The 18,136-nt window shown below is 38.9% G+C and overlaps 1 protein-coding gene across 5 annotated transcripts in view; it reads left to right on the top strand.

Moving 5' to 3' along the window:
* The window catches only part of LOC124716904 (kinesin light chain), a 423,269-nt gene that overhangs the window by 383,438 nt on the left and 21,695 nt on the right, over positions 1-18,136 (top strand). Inside the window, exon 12 of one of the 5 annotated variants that reach the window (XM_047243465.1) lies at positions 10,667-17,191. The exons of the other annotated variants lie outside the window; for them this stretch is intronic. Coding sequence (XP_047099421.1) covers positions 10,667-10,780 — 114 coding nt within the window. The 3' untranslated portion in view covers positions 10,781-17,191. Of the gene's footprint in view, positions 1-10,666; positions 17,192-18,136 lie in introns of those variants that run through there. 5 annotated transcript variants of the gene reach the window in all.

The following is an 18,136-nucleotide window of genomic DNA, read 5'->3' as shown; positions in this document are numbered from 1 at the left end:
CTACACTGACTACTGTAAATAATGTAGCCGACAGGTGCATAGTTGCGTTTCACAGTACTTTAATATCACTGCTCACAATCCCCTAATAATACACAGTTACATGGCCAATGCACTATTGTTTAACTTTCGATAAGCCTCATTAATAGTTTGCAGGCAAACCTCCACGTACTGCTATAATAGTTTACTATTGAACATCTACGAGCAGTAAAACCTAACCACAAAGTTCACAGTTTTTGAAGAGTAATCAGTTACATATGGAGCAGACACAGTCATTGTTTTAACACAGGCCTAATTGTGTAACACTTATTCCACGGTTAAGTTGAAGTATTGTTGTCGTTCCAACCGACACAGGTTCCTCATCTGAAACTTGGCCGTGGACTGACGGTCTTGTGACGAAAAATCGGGCGCTTATAAATCTTCACAATAATAGGTCTTGAAACTACACATTGTTTAAAGTTAAATTTACAGAAATTACAGTTAAAACTTGACTCATTAAATCAACTGAACACATCGAAAAATTCTGTCCTTTCAAACGTTTCTACTACAATAAGGTTTAGGCTGAATTATTTGTTCAAGTGATGAAATTAACATACATTGTCAAGTAAACAATACATTTGACAAAACTGTTAATTACTATGGAATTAATGAAGGGCTGTCTTTGCTAACATGTTTTCGAATAGAGCCAAATAGATCTGGTTGATTGACTGATCTGGCCCCGTAACAGTAACCAAAACGGCCTTGCTGTGCTGGTACTGCGAACGGCTGAAAGCAAGGGGAAACTACAGCTGTAATTTTTCCCGAGGGCATGCAGCTTTACTGTATGGTTAAATGATGATGGCGTCCTCTTGGGTAAAATATTCCGGAGGTAAAATAGTCCCCCATTCAGATCTCTGGGCGGGGACTACTCAAGAGGACGTCGTTATCAGGAGAAAGAAAACTGGTATTCTTCAGATCGGAGTGTGGACTGTCAGATCCCTTAATCGGGCAGGTAGGTTAGAAAATTTAAAAAGGAAAATGGTTAGGTTAAATAGATACAGTGGGAAGTAGTGAAGTTCGGTGGCAGGAGGAACAAGACATCTGGTCAGGTGAATACAGGGTTGTAAATACAAAATCAAATAGGGGTAATGAAGGAGTAGGTTTAATAATGAATAAAAAATAGGAGTGCGGGTAAGCTACTACAACCAGCATAGTGAATGCATTATTGTAGCCAAGATAGACACGAAGCCCATGCCTACTACAGTGGTACAAGTTTATATGCCAACTAGCTCTGCAGATGATGAAGAAATTGAAGAAATGTATGATGAGATAAAAGAAATTATTCAGGTAGTGAAGGGAGACGAAAATTTAATAGTCATGGGTGACTGGAATTCGAGTGTAGGAAAAGGGAGAGAAGGAAACGTAGTAGGTGAATATGGATTGGGGCTAAGAAATGAAAGAGGAAGCCGCCTGATAGAATTTTGCACAGAGCACAACTTAATCATAGCTAATACTTGGTTTAAGAATCATGATAGAAGGTTGTATACATGGAAGAACCCTGTAGATACTAAAAGGTATCAGATAGATTATATAATGATAAGACAGAGATTTAGGAACCAGGTTTTAAATTGTAGGACATTCCAGGGGCAGATGTGGACCCTGACCACAATCTATTGGTTATGAACTGTAGATTAAAACTGAAGAATTGAAAAAAGGTGGGAATTTAAGGAGATGGGACCTGGATAAACTGACTAAACCAGAGGTTGTACAGAGTTTCAGGGAGAGCGTAAGGTAACAATTCACAGGTATGGGGGAAAGAAATACAGTAGAAGACGAATGGGTAGCTCTGAGGGATAAAGTAGTGAAGGCAGCAGAGAATCAAGTAGGTAAAAAGACGAGGGCTAGTAGAAATCATTGGGCAACAGAAGAGATACTGAATTTAACTGATGAAAGGAGAAAATACAAAAATGCAGTAAATGAAGCAGGCAAAAAGGAATACAAACGTCACAAAAATGAAATCGACAGGAAGTGCAAAATGGCTAAGCAAGGATGACTAGAGGACAAATGTAAGGATATAGAGGCTTATCTCACTAGGGGTAAGATAGATACTGACTACAGGAAAATTAGAGAGACCTTTGGAGAAAAGAGAGCCACTTGTATGAATATTAAGAGCTCAGATGGAAACCCAGTTCTAAGCAAAGAGGGGAAAGCAGAAAGGTGGAAGGAGTATATAGAGGGTCTATACAAGGGCGATGTACTTGAGGACAATATTATGGAAATGGAAGAGGATGTAGATGAAGATGAAATGGGAGATATGATACTGCGTGAAGAGTTTGATAGAGCACTGAAAGACCTAAGTCGAAACAAGGCCCCTGGAGTAGACAACATTCCATTGGAACTACTGACAGCCTTGGGAGAGCCAGCCCTGACAAAACTCTACCATCTGGTGAGCAAGATGTATGAGACAGGCGAAATACCCTCAGACTTCAAGAAGAATATAATAATTCCAATCCCAAAGAGAGCAGGTGTTGACAAATGTGAAAATTATCGAACTATCAGTTTAATAAGCCACAGCTGCAAAATACTAACACGAATTCTTTACAGACGAATGGAAAAACTTGTAGAAGCCGACCTCGGGGAAGATCAGTTTGGATTCCGTAGAAATATTGGAACACGTGAGGCAATACTGACCTTAAGACTTATCTTGGAAGAAAGATCAAGGAAAGGCAAACCTACGTTTCTAGCATTTGTAGACTTAGAGAAAGCTTTTGACAATGTTGACTGGAATACTCTCTTTCAAATTCTAAAGGTGGCAGGGGTAAAATACAGGTAGCGAAAGGCTATTTACAATTTGTACAGAAACCAGATGGCAGTTATAAGAGTCGAGGGGCATGAAAGGGAAGCAGTGGTTGGGAAGGGACTGAGACTGGGTTGTAGCCTCTCCTCAATGTTATTCAATCTGTATATTGAACAAGCAGTAAAGAAAACAAAAGAAAAATTCGGAGTAGGTATTAAAATCCAGGGAGAAGAAATAAAAACTTTGAGGTTTGCCGATGACATTGTAATTCTGTCAGAGACAGCAAAGGACTTGGAAGAGCAGTTGAATGGAATGGACAGTGTCTTGAAAGGAGGATATAAGATGAACATCAACAAAAGCAAAACGAGGATAATGGAATGTAGTGGAATTAAGTCGGGTGATGCTGAGGGAATTAGATTAGGAAATGAGACATATAAAGTAGTAAAGGAGTTTTGCTATTTGGGGAGCAAAATAACCGATGATGGTCGAAGTAGAGAGGATATAAAATGTAGACTGGCAATGGCTAGGAAAGCATTTCTGAAGAAGAGAAATATGTTAACATCGAGTATAGATTTAAGGTTCAGGAAGTCGTTTCTGAAAGTATTTGTATGGAGTGTAGCCATGTATGGAAGTGAATCATGGACAATAAATAGTTTGGACAAGAAGAGAATAGAAGCTTTCAAAACGTGGTGCTGCAGAAGAATGTTGAAGATTAGGTGGGTAGATCACATAACTAATGAGGAGGTATTGAATAGGATTGGGGAGAAGAGAAGTTTGTGGCACAACTTGACTAGCAGGGGGGACCGGTTGGTAGGACATGTTCTGAGGCATCAAGGGATCACAAATGTAGCATTGGAGGGCAGCGTGGAGGGTAAAAATCGTAGAGGGAGACCAAGAGATGAATACACTAAGCAGATTCAGAAGGATGTAGGTTGCAGTAGGTACTGGGAGATGAAGGAGCTTGCACAGGATAGATTAGCATTGACAGCTTCATCAAACCAGTCTCAGGACTGAAGACCACAACAACAACAACAACAACAACAACAACATATATGTCAACAATAGAATTTGAGTTATGAAACAATTACTGATTTCACCCTACAATGAAAGATACTAACTAGAAATAGTCAAAATAAATTAGAAAATCAATTACTTACATAAAATAAGCACAAAATTAGATCTGGTTTTATATTCTTTAAAACTGAGGGTCAACATTTCTCTATTATGAGAATACCGATTATATTCACATATGTTAATGGTAATTAGTTGAAATTTGAAACAAAAAAGAATAATTTAAGTAGGCAGATGGCAAAACAAGATGGGAAGTAAAATTATCCCAGCTTGCTTTGTCACATGGTGTTAAACTCATTACCTTAAGATACAGTGCCTATAAAGTAACATGGCTATGTTTGCCACAGTGAATAAAAATATTATTTGGTTGGAAGTGTCACCCAAAGCATTCTGAAATGGGAGATTGGCTTCACAGAAGCATCTATTTTCTCTGCTGTATAGTTTAAATGGAAACTATTCATCTCGAGTTTTTCTTGCACTCGGTTCATTTCTCCTAGTAATAAAAAGAAACCTCTTAGGTCTGTGACTTTGCTTCTGCAGTTTTGCTTCAAAATTTGAGGCTTTGTTGAAAAAACTTACAAAACTTCAAGATTAGAAGTATGGCCGTTGTGGGCCACTACTTCCTCCCATCTTTTAGGCACCATATGAATCCTGCAGCTGGAATATTGGGCATATTTTGAGGAGATCCTTTAATCGATCAAATTTTGCACTTGGTCGTGCGACGAAGTTCAGGTAAGCCAGGCTGTGTGCCATTGATTAAACAAGTTGGTAGTCAGAGGACCCAACATCTGGAGAATAAAGTGGGTTTGGGGTAGGACTTCCATTTCAGCATTTCCAAGTATATTATGATGGGCTTTGCAACACGGGTGGGAGCATTGTCATGCTGCAAAAATCACCTTTTTGGATCTGTCACTGTATTGTGGTCATTTCTGTTTGAGTGCTCAGATGAAATTAGTTAATTACTTTAGACAACAGTTTTCTATGATCATTTCCATCGGTTTCAGTAGCTTCGCAAACACCTCTTCCACTACCGTGCTGGTGTTTGACATCAAAATCATCATTCTTTAAGTGTTGAAATCATTTCCTGTATGTTCATCATCTTGTAGTTGGATCACTATTGGTCTTACCCAGCGTTTTATAAGACTTATCCTCAGATTTCTTCATGTTAAAGCAGAAAATTAAAACCTCTCACAAATGATGATTGGGCTCGTAAGTTGATGTATTCAGTCAAGAATAACTTTGATACAATCACAAATTGAGTAATATATTTATGGCATTATGATTGCAAATTCCTTAGCTTATTGTCTGAGACTTACAACCTACCACTTGTTGCTACTGCTATAGATTGCAAAATGGTGGAAGCATAGTTATAGACCTCATAAATTCTTGCTTAAATGAGTGTACTGTCATTCAGAATTTTAGTCGACAAAAGCTGATTTTCACTGTTCTAATACAAACTGCGGTGGTTTTTATAACCAATATTCCCATTTATTAGCTTATTTTGAGGACAGGAGGATGTTTGTTTTTGATGTTCTTCAGTGTTAAGAATATAAGAATATTTTATAAAAGATTAGTAATTGTGGATGCCTGAGATACAATTTTTATATTTTTTGCTTTACTTATGTTTTGGAGACTGTAGAGTGGAGATAGTTACTACACTGTTAAGGCTAAATGTGAAACATGATAGTCAGGTGTTATTAGCCATTGGGAAGTACAACTGCATGTAAGTGCTTTCCCATCTGACATAAAAGTTTTTAAACCTTAAGAGTACAGAGTGTTGAAATGATTCTGAGCAGTGATTGCACGTATTTTTTGATAATGTTGAGATAAGTTGTAAAACATGAACCAGTTACAAAAAGTGCTACTGACAAATGTACTCTGCAATGAATAGATTTCCGGCCATAGTGTTGTTGTTGCTGCTGCCATGTCCTTTGTCTTTCTTATTTTAAATACAAAAAGGAGAATTGATCTCACATGTGGCAGAGAAACACATTTTCATGTTTGATTTGCTCAAAATACATACAATATGTTGGATTGTATAATTTTTGAGCACAAGCTAATTTCTCTGTCCTGTCTTGGCCCTCTCAAAACTAAATACATTTCCTTCAGTGAATAAAGGTGTTGCTTTGTCATTTATGATGAATATACTTAACAGTCTATTATGTGACTGGAGACACAATTTTCCTTTAAGATGTAAATGCTAATTACTGAGGTTGTTTGCGTGTGTTTTTTCGGTCATTTTTTGTTGTGAATTGTCTTTGCTAATGTTTTGTGTGTGTTGAATGTCATTGTTAACATATGGACTTATTCTGTGTGTGCTCATAAGACAGCAGCTTTGATGTTTAAAATGAGTTAAACACACACACACACACACACACACACACACACACACACACACACACACAATATATTGCAAGCAAATAAAACAAATTATGGTTGTGTAGTGTTCAGAAATGAGTAAACTTTACCAGTGACAGTGTTGTTGTAAATGTCATTGTGCTGTAGATTGAGGTAAACAGAACTAAGTGGCTGGTAGTTCTCTGTTCATTTCATTCATTGGTGAGACAGTGAGAGAGTGCTCTTTCTGAAATCTCTTCAACTTGGGTACATTTTGTATGTAGTGAGGCCTCGGTAAGAAGACAGTCTAGGAAAAGGGCTTTTCTTACTGGTAAGTGAAATCCTCTTTGGTACATTAAGATTTTTACATGCTCAGCTTACGTACCAGATTTACATAATTTTTCTATCATTTTGCTAGCATAAGCATATGTAGCACACCAGTAATGTCTGTTTTTTAAAATTGGTACACATCTTCTCATAACTGATGCTGCTGCTATTACTGCTGTCTGTTTGCACTTCACATTAAAGTAGATGTTGAGTGTTTGTGAACTTTGCATGTTGTGGTGCTCAAAATGCTTGTCTGTATGCCTGGAATAGTAATAGCATATTTGAAAATACGTAGATTTCTTTCTTTCTCGCACAGTTAGCTACGTCAGTAAATTAATAATCGATTAAAACTGAAGGCTGTGGAAGTTGGTCATTTCCTCTATGTCTCTCATTAAAACAAAATGGTTGAATAGTTTTGTTCAGGGTTGTTTGTGCAAAATAAGTTCTGACAGAGGTAAAATTACGAACTTCATCTTTTTGAATAATAGAATAAATGACGAATCAAAAGTTATATCTCGATATACAAAATTGATGATTCGTACCGGAGAACAACCTACTCAAAGTATGAGAGCTGTCATTATGTTGCTCGTGTGAAATAAATAAATTTCTTTATTTTTAACTGTGTCGTAGATATTTGCCATTAAAAATGTCCATATACAATTATTTCAGGAGAAATTTGCTGGTACATCTGATATAGTACTCTGCGATCCACTTCATGGTGTGTAGCAGATGATGCTCTGTATTACTGTCACTCCCCCTCCTGCCTCCCCCGTTTCCTGCAATTAGTGCACAAGAGTAATTGTTGGTAAGTCTTAATGTGAGCTTGAATCTCTCTAATTTTTCCCTTGTGGGTTTTAATGAATTGTATTGGTTGAATTCTTCAGAGAACAAATGCCCTCAAGAATTTTTAACAGTAAATCACATCATGATGCACAATGCCTCTCTTGTAGCACCTGCCACTGCATCATCTCCATGGTGTCATCCAAACGAATGCGTGACGAAACACTGTTCTTCTTTGTATCTTCCCTATTTCCCATATCAGTTCTGTCTGGTAAGACAGTGAGAGTGTGCTCTTCCTGAAACCTCTTCAACTCTGGGTACATTTCGTACGTAGTGAGGCCTCGGTAAGAAGAAAGTACGAGCAGTATTGAGGTAGTTGTCGAATGAAGTTGTAAGTGTCACTACAGTAGATTGTCTTTTGTGAAGCTCGGTTTTTGTGACTGCCAATTACCCATGAAAGTTTATACCTAAATAAACACACCTGCTAAATCACCATCCAGAGAAGATGGTCCAGAGCTGTCAGCACACAGAGCTTGAGATAGTGTGATGCATGTCATTCCCAGCTGATGGCCAGGGACATCTTCTTTCTTTCAGTTAATTAGCCAGTCACTTGCTGTTAGTGATTTGCTCCTGTTTCAGCGATTAGGTTAAAGTAAACAAGATGACCAGTGACAAAATGAATTAAGGACTAAATATAGTTTTTTATTTTGTCTCATTTAGGAGTAAAATTTTACTGGCACTGATGGCTCTTTAAAATGACCCAAGCCTTTGATTCTGATTTTTGTAGTTCCACATTTCGATGTCTTATTTGCTACGTATTAACGCACTTCTAGTGTTTTCCATTCCTGATGTCACAAGAGTAAAGCCCAAGGGCAAACACATTTTAGGGTGACTGATAATAAGTCTGTCAGATTTTTGAAAAGCAGTAATGTCAAATAATGGAAAATGTGGGATGGGATAGCAATAAGATGAAAAGGAAGAGATTGCTACTCACAAAACAGAAGAGGTGTTAAGCGCCAGACAGGCACACGAAGAAATACTGCTAGCTGTTACAAAGTAACAAACTAAGTTCTTCGTCGTAGGCAAAACAAAGTGAGCACGCACATGCACGTATTCACAAAGGATCAGTGCTGTCTCGTGGGTGCCGAGACACGACTGCATCTGAGATGAGTGAGAATCTTTACTAGGCTGGGTAGTGGAGGTATAGAAGAGGTGTGGGATGGAGAGGGGGAGGTATAGCAGGGTAGAGGGGGGGGGGGGGGGGGAAAGGTGCTGGTGCTGCCTATGGGAGTATTGGGAGGCTGTGCTTGAGATTTGGGGGGGGGGGGGGGGAGGAGGGAAGGGGAGGAAAAAACCCTTTTGTTTGCTGCCTGTCCCCCCTCCCAGTAGTGCTTCTAGCAACACACTATCCTGTCTCCACCCTGCCCCTACATGCTTCCAGAGGCAGCACTAGCATTTCCCTCCCACCAACACACTTTCAGACCTATTTTTTCTGGAGGATGGAAAATTTTTTCTTTGTGGTAATTCTCTTAGGTGATTTTAAAGGCTTGTGCACGTGCACGGAAGGCTTGTGCACGTGCACGGAAGGCTTGTGCACGTGCACGGAAGGCTTGTGCACGTGCACGGAAGGCTTGTGCACGTGCACGGAAGGCTTGTGCACGTGCACGGAAGGCTTGTGCACGTGCACGGAAGGCTTGTGCACGTGCACGGAAGGCTTGTGCACGTGCACGGAAGGCTTGTGCACGTGCACGGAAGGCTTGTGCACGTGCACGGAAGGCTTGTGCACGTGCACGGAAGGCTTGTGCACGTGCACGGAAGGCTTGTGCACGTGCACGGAAGGCTTGTGCACGTGCACGGAAGGCTTGTGCACGTGCACGGAAGGCTTGTGCACGTGCACGGAAGGCTTGTGCACGTGCACGGAAGGCTTGTGCACGTGCACGGAAGGCTTGTGCACGTGCACGGAAGGCTTGTGCACGTGCACGGAAGGCTTGTGCACGTGCACGGAAGGCTTGTGCACGTGCACGGAAGGCTTGTGCACGTGCACGGAAGGCTTGTGCACGTGCACGGAAGGCTTGTGCACGTGCACGGAAGGCTTGTGCACGTGCACGGAAGGCTTGGACTTGTACGTGAGAGTTGAACAAAAATACATACCTGTTTTCAAAACATACTTTGTAGACTTGGCTTCATTTTATCAACTAAAATAACTAATTATGAAATATTCTATTTGTGTATATTGCCACAAATAGTAAAATGATCATTCGGCAATTATCGTGCAGAATGACAATAACAATAACAATTTTTCAATTACACAGTGGAATATTGTGAACCGACGACGTCCCTGTATTTGTGTGGTCATGCTACATTGCCTTGCTGATTGTTTCGTAATGATGCCCAGCAGTTGGCACCAGTGATAGAAAGGTTGAACATTCACAAGTGTGTACTTTTTACATCAAGGAAAAAAATACTTCGTTGGAGCGAAGACACAGTAAAAGCTAATGTACACAATTGTAGCCAGAGGGTCTTAAAGGGTCAATGTCTTTTTCTTTTTATAACATCGGAACTCTAAAACTGTTCATATATCTTGTGTATGTTTGTTTTTAATAGTTGCGAAAAATGATTTGCTTAACTTTCTCCTGTGGGTTAGACCTTAAAAGATGTTGCTTCTGGGAAAAGACGAGTGAGTTTATCAAATATGCTATTACTATAATTCTAAAATTATTGTTTTGTTGTGAAGATTATAGACTACTATTTCAAAATAACAAGGGAGAAGAGAGACCTGTCATGCAAAAGGTATAACTGCTTGTGGAAATAACTGACAGTAACCTTGGAAACTACACATCCTAACTGTTTGTGTGTCACCTTTACCAGCTCTCTTCTCTACTCTTGTATCGGCTCCACTTTTCCTCTAACGGTATCTGGTAAAGTGTGTCTATGTGATGGCTTTGTTCCTTTCACATTTGCAGACAGTTTCTGTAGCATAGTTACTGAAGCAGTAGCCAGTTGATGTTAAATTGGAAAAGCTCCAAATGGAGTGTCACATAGAGAGTGTAGCAGATGTTTCCACATTTTATAATACCTCTAAAGAACTGCATTATACTGCAGCCAGAGCAGAAAAGATTTCTAAGCTGTCATCTGCCATTGCAAATTGTTCACGTACTTAATTTGGTAACTATTTTGATTGGGATGCTAAATCAACTAGCCACTGCTTTTGCATTTTTAATGTTATTTTATCACTATATTTTTCCTTCTTTCTCCTGTTCTCTGTTTTAAATTGCTGCTTAATGTTACCCAATATACACGAAAATTTCACCACCCATGCTCTACACGTGATGAAAGGAGAGATGAAACTTAGTTTATTTGTGTTGTGTGTGTGTACAGACGGCTGCACCCATTGGTATTGTACAGAGAACACAGGAAGGCGGGCAGTCCGACACCCGACAGGGAGGGTTAAAGACCAAACTCTTGAACGCTCTCGGACTGCACACTTCGTGAACGAATGGGAAAGTCTGTGCATTTGGCGTAACACTTAAGAAATGACTGGAAAAGTTCCTTCCAGTTGTGTCCGTAAAGTGAACTTTTATTGTAATTAATGTAGCTGTAAGTTATTGACGTGAAACCGTGTAGGATGCTAAAAGTGGCTATAAAGTGCTGTTTTTCTAGATTTTATTGATTTACTTTCCTGTTTTACTTCTAAAGCTGATGATTTTATTGTATTCTGTAAATGAAGAAATGTAACAAATGGTGCAAACTCGATAACTAGGGGTGTGGGTGTAAACAGTTTGTGAGATATTCCCTCTTCATTACTTATGTACTTCACTACAGTGTTGAAAATAGTTAAATTGCTGACAGCTTAAAGAAATTTCATTTACTTTGCACATATTTTGTGGTGCATTATAACAGAAACAGCCGCATGTGGTATTTGCTATACGGATAATAATTGTTCACCCAGTTATCTTAAAAGTCCAGATAAAGTTTCCAGATTCTCTCCAAAGCCTATTTTGTCCATTTGGTTTCTTTCTAAGACAAAAGTATTCCACTATTCTTTCTGCCCAGCCTTCCTGTGTTGCAGTAAATTAAGTTTTAATTGAAGGGGCAGTGGAAGACAATGCTAACCCTCAATTTAGCAAGGATTGCCCTTTTCGTGATGTCTGCTTTTCAGATGCTCCACACTAAAGGAAAAATTAGTTCCCATTGTACTATTAGAAAGAATTTCCTAGTATTCAAATTGTTTTACCTTGTTGTACTTCATATAGGCTGACTTTAACCAGTAACTCAGAATTATGCTCTCAGGCTAGCACACTCTTCCGCAGACCTGTCAAATTAGAACTTCCTTTTCCTGTGCCGCGCAGGTAGTGCACCAGCAGTTGTGCTCCTGCAAAGGCTACTGGAGATCTTCCTTCCAGATGGCACTCGGTGGCCTCTAATAATCTTTCCCTGGGTACTATTGTCCATAGTGACATTATTTAATAAAAATGTGTCTCAGCTCTGTGTAGGTAAACACTTAGCAAATGGGACCAGCTGACGTTGAAGTATGTCAGTCAAAGAAAAACTCTGTTCCAACATGTGAACAATGATACTGTGAAGTGTAATGGATTACGAATTTTAATTTTAGCACTTATTACACCTGTGGGACATATTACAAATTATGTAAAATGTATATGAATTTATAGCAGGCATTAACTTTAAAAAATTTGACCATCCTGTTCATAAGTAGTTTGGCAACAGTGTGGAATTTTTTACTTTTATTTTCTATCAGTTGTATTTAACTAAGTGAACAAAAATACTTCATATAGCTCAGTATTCGTGCATTGCTTTGTAATGTGATCTACACAAACATATTGACAAGTCTCTTGGTGCATTAATGTAATTTCAACACTGGGGTTAATCTTACCCATCACCTTTAGTGTCCAGAGAGTACTATCTGAGATACTATTACAAGAAAAGTGGTTTTATTTGCTGTTGGTGATTGAATCTCCTGTCACAGTTGTAGCACAATATCCTTAAGCGGGTTTTTGTGATACACCAGAGCAGTCCAGTGTCACTTCTATACAGTTGATTCCCTTCGTGTCTGCGGTTGTACTGAAGTCTTGGAATCGTGTTTGTATGTGACTCACTGAAAAGCGTGCACTATTTGATCACTAATTTTTAGGTAATATGATTTCCAACAGATACTTTGCTGTCTCCATTTCGTTTGTGTTTATTCAGCTGTCTGTAGCCCACTCTTCAAAAGGCTGTTAGTACAAATACTAAAAAAAAAGTGCAGGCTGACAACTTGCTCGAAGCATAAATTCTTTCAGAAATGTCACTGTGTATTCAGTCCGCCTGCTTAGCTGGGTGGTAATGTGCTCGCCTCCCGTGCAAACGGGCCCGGATTCGATTCCCAACCAGGTTTGGAGATTTTCTCTGCTCGTGGATTGGGTGTCGTGTGTTGTCCTCGTCATTTCGTCCTCATCACCAGCACGCAAGTCGCCCAATGTGGCGTCGACTGCAATAAGACCTGCACCTGGTGGCATCCTGGCCAACTGTGCTGTACGCTCATTTCCATTGTGTATTCCGTGTGGCATTTTCGTTGCATTTGTGGAATAGTTTTTAAAACATTAATCTTACCTTGGATATTTCCAGCCTAGAAGTTTTGGACTGGTAGAATAAAAGTTACTGTGTTGCAAAGCCATCTAAAATTTCCAAATTGGTGCTGCAATCTGATAGTGAGTTTGACAAAAGTATTGGGCATCTCCTCAGATCACGTACTGTGAATGCTTTGAAATTCAATGGAAAAACTCTTGTTGGTTGAGGTAATTCAGCAGCACTTGTTTTAATTTTTTGTACCACTTCAGTGAAATCCAAATTTTGGAAGTACCAGGATGGAAACAATTAACAAGAGATACAAAAGGCAACCACTCGCCCATAGTATATTGACAAGTGGCACACACAGACAGCAGCACTGACTTGTTACTAGCTTTCTAGCTGCAACTTCATGTTTCAGAATAAACAAAAGACACTCATATGCAGCTCTTGGCCACAGCCTTTGTCAGTAAAAGGGGGGGCGGAGAGAGGGGGGGGGGGGGGAGAGAGAGAGAGAGAGAGAGAGAGAGAGAGAGAGAGAGAGAGAGAGATGTGCACAAGCAAGCACACCTTGTGCACACATGTCCTTCAACTCCAGCATCTCAGGTCGGAATGCCAGTCAGTGTCTTGTAATTCTGCCTGTCTGCAACTTGACATGTCTTCTTTATGTCGAGTAGCGATCTGTCTTTTCCAACATTGTTAATACTCCTACCTGGAGTTTCCATTGTCTGGTTTTTCAGTGTAAATACCCTCACAGACACAATGAACAACTCGCCAGCAGCTGTGTTAACACACACTCTACTAACATCTCTGTGCTTTTATGTGTTTGTACGTGCCACACACCAGTCGACTGCAGGAGTGCGATTGTCACTCTCATTTTTACATCACGAGTTTCAGTTTTGATCAAAGAGAAAACGCTGCAGGTGGCATAATTTTGTAGCAGGGTTCTTGATGAAAGCATCATCATTTGATGAAATTTTCTGTCTTCCTGTATCACATTCATATTTATTTGCAATATTTGTCTTTTGTCATACATTCCTTTTTGTCTAACTGGTTGAGTTCCTTCGAGATGGGGCAAATTATGTGTGTGTATTTGATCTTGCCCGGCATCTATGTAAACCTTTTTGCTTAGGTGACTTTTTATTTATTTCATTAGATGTGTTGCTCAGTTGTACCAATAACGTTGTACATTGTCTCCCCCACCCCCACACCGCACCCCCAACCATTTCACCTCTCACCCACTGTCCACAGCTGCAAGGGTAGGGGGGCAGTTACGTTTACCCTTATTTGAATTTTTTTTTTTAGAGTTCCAATATAAACCTATCATTTCACAACTGTGAGATGAATAATATTATCAGCATTTAAAATGTTTGACAACAGTTCTTAATGAGAGATTTTCTATTTGGCATCTTTCTTTCAAATAGTATTCATTGTGTGAATTAGTGCAGAGACAATAATTAGACATCACGAGAGTTGCAAGTTCAGAAATTTACTCATCCGTGAGAGTTGCAAGAGTCTACGGTTCTCTATTATCTGTTTATTTTGTTGCCTCACTTTCAGAAAATAAAATCATTCCTGCTAATCATTATACAGCACTTTGTTACACTTTTTCGCTGTTTCTGACCATTAGGCAGTGTGTAGCTGTGTATTTAGTTTGTGCTCCTGTTTTGCCTTGCATCATTTGCATGCAGATTTATCTCTAACTTGGTCAACCAGTTATTATGCAGCTTACAGACTTCTGAGTTCCTACTATGCCTGTATTTTCAATAGTTTATGGTTTAGTATCCTAGTGAACCCTCCGTCCCCCCCTTCACCAACCTCCTCCTCCACGTCTCCCCCCCGTCTCCCCCCCCCCCCCTCTCTCTCTCTCTCTCTCTCTCTCTCTCTCTCTCTCTCTCTCGGGACCAACTAAGTAAGTAAAGAAGCTGGTTTTTTATTGTCATCCCTCTGAATTTGGCAAAATGTGGCAATAACGTTTGTGACTGTATTAGCTGTTGAATTTTGCACATGGTGAATGGGACATTTTGGTTAATGGAAGCTAATAAATACAATTTACTGGTGTCTCTTAGAACATTTTTCTCATATTCTTAGACGGTCTGAGGAGGAAACCTCACAAACTGTTTGCACATATCTAATCAAATTTTCTTCATTGGAGATTTTCTCCTATCATTCCTTTGGAAAGAATGTAGTTACTTCTAGCGATGTCTCGATTGTTGACCCAATTTTTATACCTTCCTGTTTGCAATTTTATACTAAATATAAGTGTTACGAACAGTACATACCATTACAGTATACGATTTCTGAGACAGGAGTTTTTGCCTTCACTCGCCAAAAGCATAGTACAGCTTCTTGTGAATTGTATTTGTAGCTACTTTTATGTATCTGTGTAGTTAAATTTATGAAGCTCTCCAGCTGGCAACCATTTCAGTGCAATTGCGATTTCTATCAGATTTCTCATTCTTATCCTTGCCACTTGCTTTTGGTAAGTGGTGGCTTCTTGCCCTGTCTCATTGTAAAAAAAAAAAAAAAAAAAAAAAAAACACAGTTACGAAGGTAATGGAAATGCAGTATTTGTATGTCTTCCGAAGGTGTGTTGAATGCAGATGTGTACTACCAAGTACTGAATGACTTATGTTACACAAAGTAATTTACTTCTGTATTCTTGTGGTCTTACATTCAGACATGTGCACAATATTTTTCACTGTTTAGTTTGTAAATCTAGCTGGGTATTAGTAATAGAAATCAGTTGTTTATCTGATAATGAGTGTAAGTTTATTTTTTTGAAAACTACTTACAGTTTAATTGCCTGTAGAGGCTTTTGGTTGTGTCATAGTTGATAGTGTGACTGGTTCTTTTGAGCGACTGATTTTAAAAATGTTGTTCTATGATAGATTGCTCCAGAAGACATTTTGTTCGGTAATGATTGAAATTGGTGAAATACATAGTGGTGCTTAATGTGACAGATGCCTGTTGATCTTGCCATGTATATTTCAATTGATAATGTTGATGTACAGTAATTGTAAAAGAAGTGTTTGTGGCTTCCATTCTTTTAGTAAGTCTGCGGTTAGCTAACATTGCAGATTTTAGCAGGAAGCAATTTCAGGCTTTAATTCCAATGATTTGGACAATTATTTTCTGTGATGTCCTCATGTTGCTTCCATTGTATTTGCAGTTGGAATCCTGATATTGTATTGTTGAGATACTTTGTGAATACTGTTGAACTGCTTCAAAGCTTTTATTAATATTGTTGTTAACTGTAATAAGAAAATGACTAGTGAGGAGTTGATTATCAAAAAACCATAATAGCTATAGAGCTGTTTAAAGTAAAAATTCTTTGCCAACGAAGAAGGGAATGAATAAAATGTTTGATGTCTCGGAGTGGATGTGACCTGCTATTTACAGATAGTGGACATTTGTTTGTTTGCAGAATTTGGTAAAATTTGGAAGTGGTCTTACATCTTGCATTATTTGTAATTGCTTGAAGACAAATCTTTTTAAAAATTCTTTTATTTTGGCACTTTGCCTGATTTATTTTATTGTAATTATTTATAAAATACATTCTTTCATTATTACTGCATTCTGTTTCCTCCTCACATGGTTACTACGGGACATAGTAGTCTGCTGAAGGCTATTTTTCATGTTTTGCTCTTCACATTTTCTTTATTGTGCCATATGCATAAAACTGGAATGCACACACAGATATTTTTGCATGCTAGTTATTTCTCAGTTTGAAATGAGGAAATTAATGTTCGATGGGATGGATTGACTGACTGCTATAACTGAGCCTCCAAACATATCGAAAATCACCCATTAATAGTGTGTGTAGCTTTTGTTTCTAGATTTATTTTGTCACTGTTTTATTTGAATGCGAGAGGGCGAGAGGGGGTGGGAGGGACCAAGGGTATTAAGATAGTGGCAATATAGGTTGAAGAGTAACCCAAACTTCAGAAGGCAGTTCAAAGGTTAGCTTCTGTAAGGGCGAATACCAATTTGTAGATAGTGCATCTTGGCTGGCTTCATAATTTAACTTGCTGAAACTGTTCCTGAGAAACATTTTTAGCAGCACAGAAACATCTTGTTCATGATGGCTATATTTAAATTTAATGTAACTGAACTCAGATTATGTCAATCGTACTGACACTGGATTGGGTATCTCCTTGTAATCTTCAGCTGTATAGAACACACAGCCTTCAGCAGCCACTGATGTTTGTGGTAAATGAAATCAATAAAACCTCTGAAAAGTGCATAATTTTGCTGGTTAATAGTCTCTATTCAGTAGCATCTCAAAGGTTGTAATTTTTTGTTGTATTTTTGTTTTTAATAAAATATTTTGTTATTGAATTAAGCGTTCTGTTTGTTACTTTTTTGTATTAATTCATGGTCCTCCATTCCCCTCTTTATTAGTTTTGTTGAACTTGTTTTCATGCTGGCTTGTACAGTGGTCCCAAATAGCACTGCAATAAGAAAATTGCTGAAGATGCTTAAAGAGTGGTTTGGGGGGGGGGGGTTTCTTGAATAATCCTCATAGATATGATGCAGCTAAGGGAATGTAGACAGCACGATCTAATACACAGTTAACTTTTTTGAACAGTACATTTACTTTCAAGCCATTTCTCATTTAATCACTGGAGTCTGCGTAGGCCTGTTTCCTCATCTGGTTTCCTGAAACCACACACGAGGCCTCCGCGTCAGTTGCCAGCAACACTGATCATATGGCCACATGGGCAGTGGACATTGCTAATTATACTCCTCAGTATGTTTTAGTTGTAGGATTTTCTTCGTGCACTCGGAGATCTGTTTTTGAGATTTTACATATTTGCTTTTGCCAAGGGTAAGAAATGTGGAAGCACCAGGCCCCGGATAACCAGTAGTCTGCTAACACATCCTTGGTGAAACCCAAATCCATGTACAATATCTGAATTTGGGAAGTGGGAGGCTATTTGTGGCCTTGAGTGTGTCAATCATGAGATGTATGTCTACTTTGATTAAAATAACATTGTGCCGTATTTCAGCAAGTCGAGTGTTAGTTGCCAGCTGCCATCAAATTCCAGTTCTTTTTTGAGCACTAGAGTCTTGCTGTTTTGAATGTAAATGCAGAGCCTCATCAATCAGTTATATTCTTTGAGCTAAACAAATATATGTTGTCTTTAACATAGATTTCAGACTGACTAGTTATATTCTTTCATTTCTTTACTCATCTAGAACTGTCTGCATTGTACAGTTGTTGTTCATAAATTAAAGGTGACAAATTGATGTATTCCTCCTCCTTGGTGTCTGGTTTCTTTC

Source organism: Schistocerca piceifrons, chromosome 9 (genome assembly GCF_021461385.2).
Source record: "Schistocerca piceifrons isolate TAMUIC-IGC-003096 chromosome 9, iqSchPice1.1, whole genome shotgun sequence".
Taxonomy (NCBI): Eukaryota; Metazoa; Arthropoda; class Insecta; order Orthoptera; family Acrididae; genus Schistocerca; species Schistocerca piceifrons.
This window is presented reverse-complemented; position numbering and strand designations above follow the sequence as displayed.